We start from the raw sequence: 21,870 nt of genomic DNA, 5'->3' as shown, positions 1-21,870 counted from the left end.
CACAACTCTCTGATAGTACTATACCGCAACATTATCATATAAATCGTTGTGTCGACTTGTCATGCATGGCCCTAGATTACGGTGTATATGATACCGAAAATATGATAAAATTGGAAGACAAGATGTAAATTTGAAATCTAATATTTACATATTAAGCATATGGTCACAGTGCTTTGAATTTCAGTCGTGTATTCACGATTCGCCCTCGCAAACAACATACAAATTAAATAACACAAACAATGCATTCATCATCTTAATTATGAACCAAAAACTCTTTATGGTATATTTCGGCTATATTTACGACAATTAAGAAGACAAAAAGTCAAACTTTGGGCATTCTATATCTACAATAATACAACTATCATATTCTATTTTGTAAGAGTAAAAATACCTCATTGTATTGCAAAGAGAAAGAATTAAAAAAATTATGATGTACAGTATAAATCATCAATGATCATATGGATACCAACACTCATCATGCTCAGTCTGGTATTATTCCTAATATTAACGATAATTAAGAAGAAAAATAAATTTGTTATCCATTACACAGGCAAAATAATGTTCAAATTACTGTGTTTGGCAGAAGTAAATAGACTTTCAAAGAACACAAGAAAATATTCACAAAAACAAGTGATATATACACTGATATATGTCGTTATGATTATGATCAAGAAAATCCCTTGTATTTTTTTTACATTCGATATATCAACGATAACAAACAAGAAAAAAAGACAAATTAGCATTCTTTTCATACTAGGTAGATGCCTCTAATTTGGAAAAAAAATACCATATCGAATTACAAGAAACAAGAATGATAAGAAATTGAATTCTGATAATGAAAAAGACCACTTCTCGTGGTACATGTTCGCTAAATTAACGATAAAATTAAAGGACAAACCCTTGACATTGTACATTTGACGTTTAAACCAATATGAAAACTCAGATTCAACATCGAAATGCTTGTTCTCGGCTATGAGAGGATATACAAAAAATAAGACGAAACATGAAACAGATTTTTACCTGTTTGTATATCTTCCGTTATAAGATCAACGAACGGTTTGTTAAAAGCATACAGCTATTGTGACTACTGTATATTCGATATTGTGCATTAAACTCAATGAGCCTAAGATTCGGAAAAAAACGACAAATATTCTTCTCTTCAACATTTCTCTTAAATCTAGCTGAATTTCAAAGCATGTCATACATTTCCAATTGAGAAAAGGACAGAATGTATATAATAGTATACTCTTGAAGCAAACACACTCGTATGCTTTCTCGTCAAAATCATTCGAGGTGGGTGCAAGGTCTGATTTAGCCTGTTTCAACCAAACCGATGCTCTAAGCATATTTGGCTCGGGTGCATCATCAAATGATGGAGGACAATGTCTTGATCTTGAATTTCCAAAATATCCGCTTTCTCTAAATTCGTTATCCATTACACAGGCAAAATAATGTTCAAATTACTGTGTTTGGCAGAAGTAAATAGACTTTCAAAGAACACAAGAAAATATTCACAAAAACAAGTGATATATACACTGATGATTATGATCAAGAAAATCCCTTGTATTTTTTTTTTACATTCGATATATCAACGATAACAAACAAGAAAAAAAGACCAATTAGCATTCTTTTCATACTAGGCAGATTCCTCTAATTTGGAAAAAAATACCATATCGAATTACAAGAAACAAGAATGATAAGAAATTGAATTCTGATAATGAAAAAGACCACTTCTCGTGGTACATGTTCGCTAAATTAACGATAAAATTAAAGGACAAACCCTTGACATTGTACATTTGACGTTTATGGCAATATGAAAACTCAGATTCAACATCGAAATGCTTGTTCTCGGCTATGAGAGGATATACAAAAAATAAGACGAAACATGAAACAGATTTTTACCTGTTTGTATATCTTCCGTTATAAGATCAACGAACGGTTTGTTAAAAGCATACAGCTATTGTGACTACTGTATATTCGATATTGTGCATTAAACTCAATGAGCCTAAGATTCGGAAAAAAACGACAAATATTCTTCTCTTCAACATTTCTCTTAAATCTAGCTGAATTTCAAAGCATGTCATACATTTCCAATTGAGAAAAAGACAGAATATATATAATAGTATACTCTTGAAGCAAACACACTCGTATGCTTTCTCGTCAAAATCATTCGAGGTGGGTGCAAGGTCTGATTTAGCCTGTTTCAACCAAACCGATGCTCTAAGCATATTTGGCTCGGGTGCATCATCAAATGATGGAGGACAATGTCTTGATCTTGAATTTCCAAAATATCCGCTTTCTCTAAATTCGTTATCCATTACACAGGCAAAATAATGTTCAAATTACTGTGTTTGGCAGAAGTAAATAGACTTTCAAAGAACACAAGAAAATATTCACAAAAACAAGTGATATATACACTGATATATGTCGTTATGATTATGATCAAGAAAATCCCTTGTATTTTTTTTACATTCGATATATCAACGATAACAAGCAAGAAAAAAAGACAAATTAGCATTCTTTTCATACTAGGCAGATTCCTCTAATTTGGAAAAAAATACCATATCGAATTACAAGAAACAAGAATGATAAGAAATTGAATTCTGATAATGAAAAAGACCACTTCTCGTGGTACATGTTCGCTAAATTAACGATAAAATTAAAGGACAAACCCTTGACATTGTATATTTGACGTTTATGCCAATATGAAAACTCAGATTCAACATCGAAATGCTTGTTCTCGGCTATGAGAGGATATACAAAAAATAAGACGAAACATGAAACAGATTTTTACCTGTTTGTATATCTTCTGTTATAAGATCAACGAACGGTTTGTTAAAAGCATACAGCTATTGTGACTACTGTATATTCGATATCATGGATATTGTGCATTAAACTCAATGAGTCACAGCCTTTGTATATACTAAGATTCGGAAAAAACGACAAATATTCTTCTCTTCAACATTTCTCTTAAATCTAGTTGAATTTCAAAGCATGTCATACATTTCCAGTTGAGAAAAGAGCAGAATATATGTAATAGTATACTGTAAATAAGGCAACGCACTATTCCAATTTTAAACATTAATATACATACAAATAGTGACATTTTACATTTTGGTGATGTGATGTAATGAAAAGGAACTAGCAACGAAAGGCCTTCCAATAAGTAATCTGTATTTTCAAAATCACATATTATAATAATAAATTGGTTTTATGTCTCCATAATGCTGAAAAACTCGAAAATGGGTGTAAAAAGCACACACTGTATAGGCGGATCATCATTTAAAAAAGTTGTATGAATGTGCATACAACTCATAATAATAATGGAATAAATATATCAAGTCATACAATGAAACATAAATTGTTTCGTTGAAACTAAAAATCACTTTTGTGATTTATAATCAATTTGTAATTTAATGATTTACCGACGACGACAAAGTCATCCACGTTCAACTTATCAGTGTTGTACTATATACATGTAACAAAATTCTTCCTCATTATTGACTATTATTTTTCTCATTCTAAATACAAAAAAGTCCACAATTTCGGCACAAACAAGTAGCCGCAGTGATAAGAACATTGTAAGTGGCTGGTTATTTATTGTTATTCATGTCATTTAATTGCTACGAATGCTTATCTAACAATCAGAAAAAAATGCTTATCTAGCAATCGGTCTAAATACCGACGGCTTTGGAGCACCTCAGAGGGACATTGCTCTACCAGCTATAGTCCAGTCTCGTCTACATGTATACTAGATCTGCCGAAATCGTAGAAGGGTACAACAGAATTGCATTGCACACCGAATGTTCATGTAATCCATATTTACAAATATATAAACATGAATGGGATGTATAATTGTAGGTCGGTTAAGGTCTATTAATGATTATGAAAAAAAATCATTTACTTTCATTGTATAAATTGGTTGCAACTGACCATCCTTCTTTTGCACGATTTTCACATATTGCAGCGTTAATATTCAAATTGAAATAATACATACATAAACATACACAAAATGAAATTAATTACAAGGTAGGTTATTACAGGGCAATATCAAATACTTGAGAATAATAAGTATATCCATTACTATCAAGTAATGTTCAGTACTCCGTTATTTAAGTTAAGTGTTCTGTATTAAGACTATTCACAGTCGATCGAATAGACATTAGATTATATGTATAAACATAATGATTGAAAAAAAAAATCAGTACCCGAGATCAAAACTCAAATTTGATGGTTTTAATGTAAAATTTGGAACAAGAAATAGCGAATTCACTCACAACATTGGTTTGTAATATACAATATAATTTGACATGTGTGATATTTGTCTGTTTGTTACGACAAGTTGAGTAATCAATATTGATTGACGTGTGCCGAGTATCTTTAAAAATGTTAAACAATATAACCTTCTTACCGGTGCTCACTATAAACCAACATATACATGGTCTCATCTGAAACACAATGCTTGTAATTATCATAATGTAATTGATCATAATATTCCAATATAAATACACAAGCAGTCACAAAAAATGCTTTTCAATCCGAAGTTTAGAACTGCTAAACTGCAAATTGACAGTCAGTGTGGCCATTTTTCCAATTCAAGCTTGGAGCCTATGCACCAGAGAAAAAAGTATACAAAAATGAAACGGTGGTGTTTAACAAGAGCAGTTGTTACAAATTCGAACAAATGCCCTCACATCAATAACACTGTAACGCTTACCATATTCATAATATTATTACATCGATATTATTCATTTATTCATTTGATTACATATTAAGATTATCGGGACAAAATGGTGTAGTACAGTGGAATAAAAGTCCCATCAAATACATGAGTTTAGAAGAAAACGCAATGCTCTAACGTATATTTTTTGCATGTGTTCTTTTGCCACATTTCTTTCAAATCATATCTAAATAAAAAAAAAGAGTTGTCAAAGCTGCTGCACATCATATAAAACATTGTCAGTCAATGCTGTTAAGACTGGTGACGCATACTTAACAGCGAGCTCAATCATGACTACAGATATATGCAATGCAATTTTTCCTCTTCAGATCTATTGATTGATGTATATACATTGCATGAATTTCAGTGAAACATATATACAAACATAACAAGAGACTAAAGTAAATTAATAAGTTTGGCTATTAATTACACTTATTGTTAATTTTCTCAGGAGAAAACACGTAACTTGAATATTTACTGTTGAGAGAATACAACTGTGATCACCATCAGTATGGTAGGGAATAAAACGATAATGTTGGGTAAGTTTGGTCTTCTGAATATACTCACGATAATCACTATAAAAGACCGAAAGTTTTAACGTAAATTTTCGAATTCTATCATAATCGACTGCTAAGTAAAGATGTAAAATTTAGCATGTTCAATAAACAATGTTATGCTTAAACTTACTTACTAAAATGAATTGTAGACAGATACTTCATATTATTACTTAGTAACTCCAGAATGGCCTAGATGAACGATCTAGAGCTTAAAATGCTTTTGGATTATTCTCACGATGTCACTTGCACACAACATGGCTCTCTCTGAGTCGGTACGGGAGAATCTCTCACATGGGGGTGTTTGTAGGAGGACTCTATCCTTTGGATACAAACATTCACTCACATCCACAAGTCGGTTCAGTTCGTAAGCCCGATCAGTGAGAGTCTCGTTACGAAATTGGCCCTTCAAATCAGTAACCAAGACTTGTAGGTTGTGTGAGTGGCTAGGAGTCCCACGAGAGGCAAACAGGGCGGCCTTTAAAGCCTTTTCAGCAGCATGGTAACTCTTGAAGCAAACCCACTCGTATGCTTCCTTGTCAAAATCATTCAAGGTGGCTGCAAGGTCTGATTTAGCCTGTTTCAACCAAACTGATGCTCTAGGCATATTTGGCTCGGGTGCATCATCAAATGATGGAGGACAATGTCTTGATCTTGAATTTCCAAAATATCCGCTTTCTCTAAAGTTCCTCTGGTATGATTCTCTCTTCCTCCCTTCCTCTCTCGCCCAATTTCTCATAAATTCAAAGAAATCATCATCGAAGAAACTGCCACCGCCCCTCGGATCACTTGAGCCACTTTTACCAGTATTCCCAGCTTTTCCGGTGCGCTTTCTTCCCGCCTTCAGGCGCTCGATTTCATTTTGCAAATGTTTGAAGACTTCAGTAGCGAATATCTTCCTTTCTTTTGGATGTTTGTCTGGATGCCATCTCAAGTACATTCTCCTGATAGCTTTTTTTCGTTCTTCTTCATCAAGTTCCCAAATTTCTTCCAGTTGATTAGAAACCTCTTCTTTTGCTTCATCGATGTTATCTGGATACGGCTGAGGTTTTGGTGGAACCTCTGTCTGAGGAACTTCTGTTGTAGGCGGGGTCTGTCTTGAGGCGGTGTCTTCAGGTCCATGTCCATCGGATGGATGGCAGTACACTATTATTGACATGCCTGTTTCAACAGGCTCATCTGGCATCAAGAATTTGAATAGGTTCAATCCACTAACCCAAACAGGATCTTCCGCCCCTACATCAATTCGATATTTGTTGCGAAGAGGTGATAGCAGGTTTTCAGGAATATCTAGTACTTGAGCGTAGATGTGGATAGGAACGACGTGCTCTCCAAGGTCGTTGTCGAGCTGATACGCCACATATTCCCCCTTTACGAACATGAGGTAAGGATTTTGCTCGAGCAAATGCAAGATGTCAGTAGGGATCCTGGAGCCCAGTTTCGGTGGGGCAATACCTTCGTCATGATCTTCAGTTCGTTCGTTTGGTCTGATCAGCTTGTAATTACGAAGGAGTCTTGGAATCTCACGTGAGGAATCAGCAGACAACATGTCTTTCAGGAACGGTAAATGCTTTCGATCAATCCCACCTACATGTTGCACCACTGCTTGGGCAACCCCCGTCACTACTTCCATGTATGCTGAACGCTCATTGTCCTCAGTATGTGTAACTTTTATGCATGCACCATCATCAGTATTCATGCAGGTGGCAGGTTTTGCTAAACTACCTTCAATCTTCTTCCCGTCAAGGAATAAGAACGTGGGTAGCTCCGCCATGCACTGCAGTTGAAGACTGTGAAGTTTAGCAATACATTCGTGATCAGCATCAATTCCTGTATCACACCCTTCTTCGATTAAACGTTTAACTGCTTCAGAAAATTCCATTGACTTAATGATGCCATTTAGTCTGGTTCCAAATTTACACTGGCCATTCTGCTGGTACAAACAAGGCCTTGCTGATGTACCCACCCTCTCGATCACACAGGATTTTAGGGATCGGGGTCTGAGATGTTGTGGAAATGAATCTATCAATGACTGGGCATTTTCAAACGGCTTCGTAAGTTCATCCGGCATAAATGGTACGCGAGATTGGACAAGGCGTTTGGTGTGATCGGTATCGTCCTTGATGAAGATTTCTATTGAGGGCAACATTTGTCCTTTCGAAGAACCAGGAAGATGAACAATCTGAATATCTTCCAAGTCAGCTTGCAACGTTTCCCTTCTCAGTGTGGTACCTGTTGTCAAGGTCTCGATCTTCTTAAGGAAAAGTTGAGAAGCACACATGATAGCGTTGAGCATGTTTGGGTTTTGCACTTCTTTCGTATTGTGACTTGCGAGACCATTAAGCACTTTGGCTAACTGACGAAAGGACGGTGTCGGAGTGGATCCAAGGCAGTACAAGAACTTGCTGAATGGGATCAAACTATCAGGCAACTGGTACAGATGAGGCTGGAACAGATCCCCACACAAAAGACGGCAAACTGTATCAGGTTTGACAAGATGAGGTACAGTTTGAATGGCTACGCATGGTACGTCTGACAGTTTGTTGCTCATCATTTGACAAGCACTGCATTTATCAGTGCGATCTCCACAGCGATGATTTTCATGATGACGACCACAAGCTGAATTGAAGTAATGGTAAGCTGTCTCCATGACCTTGCACAACACCTGAAAGTCTGTTATCCCTTGATCATGGACGCTACAACACATCTTTCTTGTATTCTCAATGACACTCTCGATCACTGGTTTGTTCACTACACCTAACTTTTCTAGTATGAAATCTTTCGAACGGTGACAGTGACAGTGGGACTTTATGCTTGAAATATATTCTGGTAGAAGCGGCATTGAGCACCACACAAGTTCCTTATTCACATGTACACTCGATGAATCAAATCTTACGCCCATATTTATGTCCATATGATAGGGGTGCAGTTTCGCTAATGTCAATTCTGGGGCGTCAGAGACAACGAAGTCAATGAGTTTGATCCTGTTTAGAAATGATTCGTCCTTGTGTAGAGTGCAATTTTGAAAGAGTTCCTTTACGAGTAACTTTGATTGCTCAGCAAGCTTTTTTCTTTCCTTTTTTTCTTTCCCCAGATTCATCGATAGGGTGTTTGCAAACTCAAGAAACATGTCTGCTGTGACTTTACATTGCACCCCGAATGTAAGCACGAAAGAATGGTCGAGCTTCTGTATGATTTCTTTCGATGGAAAGTTATCCTCAGAGAGCATTTCTTGGAACACTCTGTTTCCTTGGTCGAAGAAATCCCTGCCACGTCTCAATACTCCGGCGCTGTTTTCCAATAGCTGAAAGCTTTGGAGTTTCATACAATACTCACCAACGACTTCCACTGTGAACCTATGCTTTGACAGGGTTTCGAGGTATTGCAGTCGTGTCTTTGACGACAACAGGTCGAATTTTGGGAAGATGAACTTGAAGAGGGCCTCACATTCAGATACAAAAATACACCCTACTGCCTTGAATAGTTCTTTCAAACCGTAGTCTTCACGTAGGAAAGTGGCATTGTATTCCGCCATCCACTTCATCATCTCTTCACAGGATAGATTTCCCTTTATCACATATACGATTGGTGATTGTGATAGTGAAATGTAAGCCCCGTCTAATTGTTTATAGCATGGTAGACCTTTGATGATCTTTCTGTTGTCACCATTTTCCATCAATCTCTCTGGCATGTGTGTCGTTATGTACTGCAAGATGTGGTCGCGTTGATCGGATGTCAATTGATCGAACTGACTCGGATTTGTCTGAATGACGTGGTCAAGCACTGCAACAATCGTATCTGGTTTATCTTCGTGGGCAACCAACTTGGTTATGAGTTGTTTTGCTTCTGGATGGTTATTAAAATGATCAACCTCAGAAACTCCCAAAGAACTTAAAGCAGCAAGCATGTTAGACATGCCACTTAGCTTATTCACCACAGAGGTAGCTTTTGACAGTGGAACTAGGTGGTAAACGACGCCTGTAGCTTCCTCCTTGCGGCAAGGCACAATGTTCCATGTCGAAAGGCACTGCAACGCGTCATCAGGACTTGTGCATGCAGCGATACATTCCCATAGCCCGCTGATCCATTCTTGTGTCGGTTCAGATTTATCCCACTGAATATATTGGTTACAATTGAATTTTGTAGGACATAACTCATTCCTCAAGAAATCAGCAATACTTGATATGTCGAAATGAGAGATAACATCGAAATCTTCACTGAAGTAATTCCTTATCGACTTATCCAGGAAATTGCTACTGCTGGATGAAAAGAGGTAGTCAAACTCGGTACTGTATACAGGTCTTTCCATTGCGAAGGTTCTTAGAAATCCATCTGATGTTAATAGAAGAGGGAGGGCCTCAGTATTGTCTTTGAAGTCGTCATATTGTGAACAATACTCCAGAATGGCTTGCAATGTACATGTGTCTTGTATCACTGTGTCGGAAATTGGTTTCGGTAATTGTATTGGACTCAGCCCTACGTCTTCTACTGCATTACTTGAGAGATGATTGATCAAACTAGCAGGCGTGACCTCAAGGACATCCCCTCTTCTGTACTCATCCAAGCTATCTGAATACATTGCCTGTACTGCACAAGGGCATTCAATTAGAGGAAATCCAAGATCTGTTACAATCGATCTAAAGATCGGATTTCTTGAGATTGGAGAATCAAAGTATCCTGGTTTCTGAGATTCTGAAAGAGGGTTCCTCCATTCTAAAGTATCAACTTCATTGACTCCAATGATGCATTCTCCTTCTCTTTTGTCAGATAAACTTCGCATTATCGAGGGAAACATTGGTTGGGCACAATCAGCAATTATCCTATAAACGTGTGTAATAACTTCTTCCCAGAACCTATTTTCAGCTACTGTAGGTAGAATCGCGTTATACGACGATACGATGTATTGCATATCTAAGGTATCCTTTACTTCTTCAATGCGATCCATGATTTTAGCCTGAAGACTGCAAAGCGCCTTGACATATGCAGGTGACACGATTTTCTTCATGAGCTGACGATTCCACTGTGCTCTGGTGTCGTCGCATGCTCTCCAAATGTCTCGTCTACGTTCATCTAACTCAATAGATCCATTGACGTGGACTGGGAGACCAGTTTCTATGGGAAGGGGGAGGAAGCTATATGCTTTCGCTGGAGCCTGTTGGTTGCCCAATGGCACAGCAACTCCACCCAATGGCAAGACATGGAGATATCCGCTGTTGTATGCCTCTAACAGAGTATCTGGGACGTCATTTGTATTTTCAAAGCCATGTTGTTGACAAATTAACCAGTCCTCCGTTTGGGTTTTCACGTCTTTGGCTCGCTGTTCTGTTACAGTCACTCTGATATCATAATGCACTTTCGTCACTGGAATGTCTCTAAGAGACTTTGCGGCTCCAGTCACTGGATCAATTTCTTCAGAGGATATTGTCGTAAGAAATGTTTCTAATTCATGTTGTTCAGATTCCGATATGCTTACATGAACACTAGACGTTCCAATCATATTTCCGCTTTCATCAATAGTGGATATGCTGACCTTTTTAACATGGCTCAGGAAAAGTAGCAATTCTGGTAAACCTTCCTTGAATTTCTGGATCAGTGGCTTTATACTATCGGGTTCATGGACCTTAGAAGAGATTTTCGATACACCTGCCATGCATTCCGTTCTCAGTGGCAATCGAAACATGGTTGAATCCTTTACGTCAAAGAATTCAGGTAGATAACAGTTGAAAACGTTTGGAAAGTCGTCGGTCAGTTCACTAGTTGGGTTTACCATGAAGCCTGGATACTCTTGGGTAGCATTAGGTACATATGTGACATTTGGATCAAACATTCCCAGCGTATCGCCGTTTGTGTAAAAGCTTGGACAGTCTGTTAGATGATAGACCGCATTGAAACCTACACCAAATCTTCCAACTTTTGAGGATAATTCTCTTTTGCTACCAACTCCTAGTCGCTGAATCCCCTCGATGTCAGCATCAGTAAATGCCTTATTGTTGTATACACAGAGGGCAGGACCTTGCAGATGAGACATTTCATCTTTAAAGAGTCGGTCTTTAGGATGGGTACGGAGATCAAGAACTAAGTGCACTTCAGTAGCACATGAATCATCTGCATTCTGCACAAGTTCTTTGAGTATTGTATCATCGCAGGGGTATCCTTTGAGGATGTTCTTTATTCTCTCTGTCAGGGGTTCTCGTTGCCCAAATTGCAATAGATTCTCTGATCGAATTTTGTTAAGACCAGGCACAGGCACAGAATAGCTTTCAAGGATGTGTTGTCGAATATCTCTCACTCCAAGTTTCCTCGCCCAAGGTAGGGGGATATCACCGTGAGCTTTGATCACACCATCTGGCACTGAAATCCAGTCTACGTCACAGAAAGAGAGTTCATCAGCAGTTCGGAGGTAGCCGTTGGTATCTGGAACATAAATATCATTCGGAGAAACCTCTTGCATTTCCTTGGGGTAAGTCGATGCAGCATTTACCAAGCATTTTATTAGTTTCATAACTTCTTCGAATGCATTATGATCTAGCTTTCCAGAAGTTGTGTCATTGATATGCTTTAGAGTAGACACAAAGTCATTTGTTGAAAATCGGATTCTTATGCCAGCGTTTGTTAGAAGGGTTTTGAAGCTAAGCAAATTCCTGGGTAACCGAAAGAGGTAAGATCCAACCGACTCTTCCTCAAAGTCAAGTGCCAGTTGATCGCAACTCCTGAACGTTTTGTGAACCAACAGACACTCTTTTGTTTGAAAGAATTGTCGAATCTCGGGTATGTTTTCTTCCCTTTTTAGTCGTGCATCGAGGTATTCATAGATTTCTTGACAAACACGTGGAAGGTTTCCACAAATTTCAGGTCTACAGATGATGGAGTTGAGTTGTTGGAGTACGACACCCACTTTTGGATCATGAACAATACCAAGAAATCTCTTAACCTGAAATGGAAACCAGATGTTGCTTTCGTCTAGAACCGGGTATACGTCGCTGACCAATGCCAGTCTTTCGGGCACAAATATGGTATCGCATGATGCTTTTCTCATCGAGGAATTCATGTAGGTGACAGGAAGGAAAGCAACCTTACTCATTTGGTTCTGAAGTGATTGGTCCTTTGCCCATGAACACTCCCGTGACTTCAATCTGTAGGTAAGGTAGTCAACTAGTATGCGATCATACTCATGGGGAATAGGTTCCCCCGATAATTTCCGTGCACATTTGATGAAGTCCATGCCAGATATATCATCTTGTACCATTCCTAAATGCACCAGAATATGCAAACAATCCCAATTTGCAAAGGAACCATGGGGAAACCGTCCGTCGTCGCTCGTAAAAAGGTTGCCTGCCTTTCCATGAGGATGTATCAATTCTTCAGGCTTCTTTAAGATCTTACCGTCTGGAGAAGTAGGGATGCATGGGATTGTTTTCAGAGTCTTTCGCAAGTCAGTGTTCTGCAAACAGTAGTGGATAAGGGGTTCTCGAACCTCGGATGGAAATATGGAAAGCTTGGGAAGAAAGTGCTTCAGGAAGAAATCGCGCTCGGTACAGGTTTGTTTCCTCAGCTGTTCCCCGAATCCCATCCTTTCTAGGTTTAGGCGTATCTCCGATGGCATCTCTGTAACACTTCGCTTCGTGTGTTGCATTTGAAAAACCGTCTTTACTGCTACAGCAATGTGCGGGATTTCATAAAGTACTGTATCAACAAACATAGCCTCCTTGAATGCCCACGTCTTTTCTCCTTCCCAAAATATATTTGGGCCAGGTGAATCAGAGACAACCAATCTTTTGTAGAACCCCTTAACCATAGCATAGCAATCACTGCCCTTGGAAATATTTCTGTCCTTCGGCCACAGCGTGTAGAAGTTAGTTGGTGAACTATTCACTCCTGAAATGCGTAGATTTGACGGCATTTTTGTGACGTGACAGCGAAACCTATCATTAGTCAACAGAATCATGTAGGCTGTTAATATGACATCTTCAAAGACAGCTTCATTCCATTTCATAAAGTAGTTGGAATCTGAGTCGGCTGCGGGCTTCCATAAATTCCGACGGTCTGCTGAAATGGCAAAGAATCCATTACAATGGCAAGGAAGGTGGCTATGTAGAACTGCGAGTGGCAAGCCATTGTAGAGTTTACTGTCTTGCTCATCAGAGAGAGGTAACTTCACTGCCACACCACCTACAGGTGCCAGTCCTGTTTTCTGCCCTTGTGATGTTTGCCACATCTTGTGTGCTGATGTTGTTCCGACGCTTGTGACTGACATCAGCTCACGCTTTCTTGGTTCTTCGTGAATCTTGAGATATTGCTTTCCAAACGGAGTTAAGCTTCGCACAACACACTCTTCTTTGATCAAAGGTTTGATCTGTTTCTGTTTTCTTGCATCCCCTTTACTCTGCATGAATTCTGCTATTATATTTCGACCAGCAACATGTTCTTTCGCAATTTCGAAGAGTGGACTTGATTCAGATGGCTGCTTTGCATTGGAAAGAAGCACAAATGTTTTGACTTCACGGACGCTATTAGTAAACACCAATAAATCTTCTGAAGAACGCCAAAGATCCACGAGTAGTGATTTACATTTATGTTCATCGTAATGTTGATCAGAGATCTCACTATTCAGTGCTGCATGTCTTGATCGAAGAGGCAACCGGAAAAGTGTACCATCATAATATACATTACCACCACTCACTTGCAGACAACAATTGAAAACACCTTCATATGGTGCAAACTGGTCTCTATACATAGATATTGCGTTGTTTCCTTGTAGCTTTATCCTGATCCCCGGGCTTTCTTTGCTTCGTAGCATGGAACCAAGATGTACTGTATGTGGATCGAAAATCTGCAAGTATTCTCTACTCAGGAAGCTGGGAACATCTGTTAAATGATAAACGGAGTTGAAACCAAGCCCAAAGCGCCCGATCTTGGATGTGTCAAGTTCCTTAGTCGCACCACCAAGCTTAGTGATGTTCTGAAAGTCGTCGGGTGAGAAACATGCATCATTGAATACCCACAGTGCTGGCCCTTGACAATCAGTCATACCTTTGTCAAACAAACTTGAACGTACTTCAGAATTTTCCCGAAGGTCTAACATGAAATGTACCTTAGATGCCCCTGCGTCTTCAGCATTTTGAATCATTTCTTTTGGTATTGAACTCTCCAGATAGCCATCCTTAATTATATTCTTCAGTCTTGTGGTGAGTGGTTCATACTGGCCTGCTTGTTCTATACCTATCAAATCCTCAGGTGCAAGAATCTTTCGACTAAGGGGTGGAATCCCCAAAGATCGAATTATGGCTATAGGCAATGACCCATCGACGATGAAAGTTTTATCTTCCTTCAGCTTATCCTGAACTTCGTCAGAATCTCCGCGACTGCTGCCATCTTCATAAACACAATCGCCAGGCTTAACTAATTCTAAAGAGTTTTCGTTACTCGTTGGTACCAAGGTATTTGGTGGATATCTACAACGGTTACCTTCGCAGATTTTATGGAGGAGTCTGAGCGCCTTTAGCACAACACGCTTGTTTTCTATGCAGAAATTCATCCGTTCTGTCACAGAACCAAGTTTAGGCTCGAGCTTGTGTATCTGCATGATGGTGTCATGAATCTGCTGAAGGGATATGCTCCTCTGGACCCCCAGTGTTAGGAACAAAGTTTGATATTTTTCCCTGAACTCTTTTGGTATTGAATAAATGTAGGGATGGAAATCGTCCACATCGCTCGATAATACTGCCCGATGAATATCCACAAAGTGTGTGCCAGTCCAAATGCATGCAGGTAAGGATGATGTCAGTCGGGGTATCACTTGCTCATTCCTATCCGTACCTGACAGCAAGGTGTAAATAGCATGAACCATTTTATCCAGTTTCGTTGATTTATCAGAAGCTTCGACTCCTCCAAGAGACTTTGAAACAGCGGCTATTTGTTGAATGATTGATGTGATGTTAGCATGCTGTTTCACTCCTAGACTACGTAGTAGGGTTTTTGGAATTCCTTCTTTCGAAAATGGTGTGGTTGCACCAGAGGCGAGAATGTTAACTTTGGTAGACATAACTGTTTCGCCCGGACTGATCATTTTCTCTCCCTTAGACTTGTGCCATGGAATGTCTTGAGGATAGAAGTCTGGGCTCTCTTGAAGACATGGGATGCATTTTTTGTCAGCCAAGAACTGCTGCAGTGTCAGGCCACTCTCACTGGCAATGGGTTCTTTAAGCTTGTCAGGATATTCTCCCAAGAGAGACATCAAGATGCCTGCCTTATTAGCATTGCTCTCCTTAGTTATTTCTTCAGCCAACTTGCCTAATTCAGTTGCTGTGACACTACTTTTATGACGAAGACCAAGCTCCCGTAATGATCCCAAGAGGCCTTCGTTCACATACCTTCCAGATGGAAAGAATACATTGCCAAATAGTGCAGATACATGCCGGTCTTCTGGATCAAATAAACATTCGGGTGATTTGAGCCCATTTGCACGGGTAAGAATAAAGTCACACGACTTCAGCTTCAACAGGTGACTGCCAATATCTCTTTTGATAGCTTTCAAATCATGCAATATCCATAGCCCTACTTCCTGGAGAGCTGCCCTGTCTTGACTACCATTGCAAATAGAATTTACAATGTCTTTCAACCAATCCTTCCTTTCTTTTTCTTTCATTCCTAGATTGGAAATGAAATTCAGGATTGCATTGTCAAGGCAACAAATCAAGTCATAATCTGGAAGATGAAAGTTCGGCAGTTGATCTGAAGACATTCTGCAAAAGAAAACACGTTCATCACCTGCAGACATAACTTTACTTCTGATCGATGGGCTTCTTGGTATTGTGTCGAAGAAGGGTATGTGAGCAAGAAAATTTCTCTCTGCATCAGTGAGAGAACAGTTGGTGCACAACCTTACTAGTAACCGTCTTTCTTCCTTTGGAAGATTCTCGACAGTCTTTTGTAGTGATTTCCCATTTTGTACGGCTGTCAACGCACCAATTACACCCTTTCTTGTTGGACTTCTGAGGTAACCCTCCCCTATAAGTCGAGCAGTATCTATGAATGAAGGACAAGAACAGACGACAAGGCCAATTTTGGTAAGAACCAAATTCTCATTCCGATCAAGTTTATCTGAACCATAGTTCTGGCAGATATTAGTTGCGTTCCGTTTAAGGAAAGCAAGGACAACTTCGCCTGACTGCTTCTCTTCAACCTGTATCAATGGAAGTCCTTCATATATACCAATTGACTTACGTTGAATTGTATTCAGAAAATTCCAGATCCCATGCAGCCATTCTCGTGGAGGTTGGTTTCCTTTGCCAGGATGCCAGAGTATAGTGCTACTTCGGTTTGACGAGAACCATTCTTTTGGCAGGGTGTCCCGAATCAGTCGAGCTAGGTTTTTATCTGACATCATTTGCAATTGGACGGATCCATGCCCGGCTAAGAATCAAAAGAACATTGGAAAAAATAGTATAGTTGAAATTTGCTTCCTGAAATAAGATCACACAAAGGTAAAAAAAAAAATAATTATAGTAATTCCGATGAATCATAAGGCTATACAACGGGTAGATATCAAGTCATAATGAAAAACATATCGAAATATGATCAAAGTTCCGATTAAATAATATACGTATTTGAAAAGGAAATTCTAATTTACTCAATATCTAGGAAATCAAAATTAAAACTGCTGATAAGAGATATATTGACATTGAATCATGCAATACACTACTAAGAAACAATTCATTATGATAAAAAAAAATCCACTTTTAATGAGCAAGCAAGAGCTGGAAAACATGTCATAAGTACATACTGGATTTAAGATATAAACACTTCTCACCAGCTTTTTGTAGGAGTTTATGCAAGTTCTCGTTGATGTTAGGCAGGATAAGCCTGTTACCCATGTTGTAGCAAAGGCTCTTGTCAAGTTCTCTCGTGGGTATGAAGACAGAGGGAGTTGATGCTGATCTAGTTGAAAATTGGGCGAAATCACCGTTTGCCAACGGAAGGAGCCTTAGACCAATAAGTCGAGGGGTCTTAGTCTTCATCATGATGTACTCCAATAGCGACATTTTGTCATCACTACTCAGGGTCTCCAAGACTCCATGCTGGCTCTTATGAATACAATCGATGATAATCTCGGGTGAAATCACTTTGGCATTGAAGTTGGCGTATTCTTTACTTTTGATGACTTTCTTGATGTGTTCTGGTACCTCAGCAACAGGGATCTTGGCAGCCTTGAGGACATTCAACAAGATTCGTTCGGTATTTTTGTCCTCACCTGTCATAAAGTTGAAGACAGCATCCTCAATCTTAACCCATAGACCTGTTTCGTTATCAACGGTTGTATAGATAACAGGGAACTTGATTAGCAATTGGAATATTGGTTTGAGAAGCCGTTTCCACTGTGGTCTGACCTTATCGGGGTCGGGCCAAGATCTGTAGATTTCATCAGGGGACAACTTCTGCTCTCTAATTGCAAACATCAGCATATCCATGTATGCATCTGGCATCAGTTTCGTCACCAGTAGGAAGTTCCATCGCGCATCAACATCTCCTTGAATCCGATCAGCACCAGGCCACTTGATTGATCTTCTATCACTGTTAACCCCGAAGAACCCGTGAATGTGAACCGGAAGTCCAGTCAAACTCTCATCACCAGGAGGTAAAGGGAGGAAACAGAACACTCGTCCACGGAAACCATCTCGTTTTTTCCGGGATAAGTTGTAAGGCATAGCAACACCGACCCAAGGTAGGTATCCGTTTTTGTCAGCGATACTCATTAAATTGTCTGGCATCTCTTTTCCTCCAACAACCTGACACACGATCCAATCCATTCGACGTTTCGACTCTGCAACCTCCACTGTCAACGTGAGCTGATGGGTTAAAGAAGCTCTCGCTCTCTGTCTAATTTCCATCTTGCCGTTCGCTTCTAATGCTCTGGAGAACCCTATTCGCTTTGATTTCATATCCTCAAGAGATATGGGGCATATCTCTGCTCTTGATCGGATTTGGGTTTGACCTCGATTAAGCCTTCTGCTGATGTCGATTGTCTCCAGTGATCGAAGAAATAAAAGTACAACATCAGCATCATCAATGAAGGATTCAAGGAGGCGTTCCATGGCAGCGTCATCATACTCATTGTCACAGAGAGTGCTTCCTTCTTGCCGTATTGGGAATCGGAACAAAGTTCCGTCGTATGGTTCCCCACAATTCATGGTGTAAGTGCTTTCTGGGAATATGGTGTTGTATGGTGTAAATTGATCAACGAAGTCTGGCGAATTGAAAGTGTCTGCATGTTCGGTCACACTCAGTTTTGTTCCTGTTTCACCCTTTCCAAAGTGACGCTCATGAGGATCTATGAAGGCAAGTGTGTCACCGCTTAGGATGCTTGGAAGATCTATGATTTATGAGAGAACATAGATAAAAAAAATAAAAGGTCACTAATCATGTTTGTTATTATCATATATTAGCATAGGGCCAGTAAGGTCAGGATTTTCAAGAGTTTTCATTAAGAACGTGTGGCCGCTAAGAGGACTCATGACAGTACACTGATGTGAACTTTGCCTAGTTACTTGGCATTTTGCCTGAAAATAAAGTTATCACAATCACTAAACCGTTATGCACATATGTCGTCAAAACAATTTTTTTTATAAGAGAAAACTCAATTCCTAAATGGAGGAATTATGCATATGCCTATAATGAGTTAAAATTAGTATTGCTATTGATATCACTTGGGTCATTGATAAATTTCATTAGGACATAAAGCAAATTTGATAGAAATTTGAACATTTCATGGCTTCATTTCCAAAGTGCTCAAATATTTCGGATTAATAATGCGGGATTTTTAAATTCATATCCCACAAAAGTGTAAACGAAGAAACCAAGTTGGATTATAGCTTTTCCTTTCGTCTATTCATTCAGACAAAATAATTTTTGTTAACAATAACAAAAATAACAAGACATTAACCCGTAACTAGAATCAATCATTTTAAGCGCGCAGAATAATCGAAATGTACACCATATAATTTAGGACGAGGATATTGGGTTTTAACAATGAAAATTATATGATGTTCATTTTGAAAGTGAGATTGGGAAACGGTAATATCAAAGCATTTTCTATTTGGTTCAACACATTTTATCTAAAACCGCTTGTTCTAATTTCCAGATGAGCTGTGTCAATAAGGGCTTATAACCAATCAGATCCAGCCAAGAAGGTGACCAAGAAGGTAAAAGCCAAGAAGGCAAAGGCTGCAAACCCCAAGAAACGTGTCATACTGTTTAACTGAGTACATTACAAGAACAAAAGGGGGGAGGTGGGAGAATTTCAGGCCCGTGACCCCCATTTGAAAGTCATAGTCAATATTTTACTATAAATATGTCGTTCGTACCCTGCCCCCCACCTTGAGAGTCACAGCAAATTGAAAATATTGTGTTAATGGGAATAGTGTCGTTCATGCACAAGTGATGTCCCTTTTTCTTGTCAAATATTACGCGGGACAACATTACCTTCACATTTAGTGACATTTCCTTTTCTTTCAAATTTTCCTTATGAAAATGTGCCCCTCCCTAATTGAAAAATTCTTCATCTGCCCCTGATATTACAAGATCAAGATATCAGATAGTTCTGGTATAAGTCTAGGGGCTGGCCAGCACACGATGCACGTCCCGTCCTTTCTTTGAGTCAAATTTGAGCACAAAGAATATCATGGAGCATGTTATACCCCCTCTTAGATCCTTCAGCAGTCAGGTTGAACGTGGATGCCTTTGTGGCGAACGTGTTTGCTGTTGCTGGATCCGCCCAGGCCCAGAAAAACTTGTTTTGTAGTCGAATGGAAATTAAACGAAATGGTCAAAATGAAGTGGTTGTAGAAGAATTGACGTTACACCACGTAAGAGGAAGGGCATGAAGTGTGTACCTTTGATACGCTCTCTAACGACAATTGTGAAACCGACTCCAGACTATATTATTTCCAATGACAGATCGGTCAGGAGTCGGTTTCATTGGTCAATCAGACTGTATAAAAGTACCTGTAAGATGGTAGACTGAGCTGAATCCGATGCCGAATCGTCCAACTTTGAGTGGGTTATCTTCCTTGTTGCTTCTGGCTGGCCTCTGGATTCCCTCCCAGTCTCTGTCCTTGAACAAGGCGTCGTTGTAAGCATACAAAGCCCTGCCTTGGAATGGGGCGAGAGAAGGCCAATGAAGACGACTCGTTCCATGTTCGCGACAGTCATAAAGAAAGCGAACTGTCTTGGCTCCCGCGTCCTCGGCATTCTGTACTATTTCCTTTGTTATTTAAAGAAACCCGGAAAATTAAGAGTAAATAAGAGTAAGTCGTTTCATCTGATTTTGTATTGAACACAAAAACTTGCCATTATTAAGCTCCCTCTAATCTATTGCATGAAAATGATATCTGATCAGTATCACATAAAAAGGACTTTTAGTTCTTCACTAAATTAGATGTGTCATATAGCTTACCAATTTACTGACGTTTATTATCTTTTATTCTAATGATTTTCACTATCACTCATTCCCATTATAATAATCAATAATGAGATCATTATACTACGACCCTTTCCATTATTAGTTTACAATGAATAAATAATGTGGAGGTATATGTGCATAAATATATTCTGCTATGCTCACCTTCATTATTTGTCCATCGGTGTATTCTCTTAAAACTTTCTTCAAGAAGTCAAGAAGAGATGGTGGAGAGGGACCAAAGCGTGCTGGGAAAATATATAATCCATATTGAATCAAATTATTAGAAGTTTTATCTTCATGTGAGAGTCACTAGGGCAGTGTCAATTGCTCACTCAAAAAGTACTTTTATTGAATCATGCTAGAACAGGAAATTGTCAAAAATTCTTTGGAAGCTTGTTCGACATCAACCATGTCAATAAAAGAAAATAAACTTTTTATAATGAGCCATTATTGTCATAAAAGTTTCAAAGTACTCAATACTGTATTTGGAGAAAACAGAAACATACATGTGTTACGTGAAACAAGTTTTCAACTAACAGACGAAACAATGACGGCCACGGTGCTTCCACTAACCAAATGTGAATTTCACATTTGGGTTAGTGGAAGCAGGTTCTTATGGCATCAGGATTTTTTTTATCATGAACATTTTATTACTTGACACCAAAATTTGAATGAAACAAATAATACTAGCAGAATTCATGAGCTTCGTTTACTTTGCTTCTCCGAGAAAAATGATTTTATCAGGGACCTAGAGACAAAGGCATATAAAAGCAAAATGTCACACGACTATAATTTTTAGACAGGAACGTGTGACAATGTTACGCAAATGAGTATGGAAATATGTATATTTTCCTTCAAAATGCGTGAATATAATTATTCCCCCTTCTCTATCACACATTTAGATTTTGTTTATTGTCTGTGAGGGTAGGTGCGTGTGTGTAGGGGGTGTCACGATATTTCCCCTGAGTGACAATTGCCCCGGCTTTACTTCGTCAAAGAGATAAGGTAACGGTTACAAAAGGGTTTTATGGTAGGGTATAGCAACTCAGGGATGAATTTGGTCATTTCATTAGCGTATGGAATTTGCTGAGGAGCGATTGCCGCCAGATCAAATGCCATGGACCCGTGATAGAGAGAAT

At 39.0% G+C, this 21,870-nt stretch overlaps 1 protein-coding gene across 1 annotated transcript; it reads right to left on the bottom strand.

The window, feature by feature from the left end:
• Window positions 1-8,671: 8,671 nt before the first annotated feature.
• On the bottom strand, window positions 8,672-21,850 carry LOC121412875 (sacsin-like). The gene is given in 6 exon segments (XM_041605638.1): window positions 8,672-8,814; window positions 8,816-16,686; window positions 17,084-18,643; window positions 20,275-20,533; window positions 20,894-20,976; window positions 21,748-21,850. Coding segments are annotated over 6 exon segments (9,927 nt in total). The 3' UTR covers window positions 8,672-8,763.
• Window positions 21,851-21,870: the final 20 nt, after the last annotated feature.

This window comes from Lytechinus variegatus, chromosome 4 (genome assembly GCF_018143015.1).
Source record: "Lytechinus variegatus isolate NC3 chromosome 4, Lvar_3.0, whole genome shotgun sequence".
Taxonomy (NCBI): domain Eukaryota; kingdom Metazoa; phylum Echinodermata; class Echinoidea; order Temnopleuroida; family Toxopneustidae; genus Lytechinus; species Lytechinus variegatus.
This window is presented reverse-complemented; position numbering and strand designations above follow the sequence as displayed.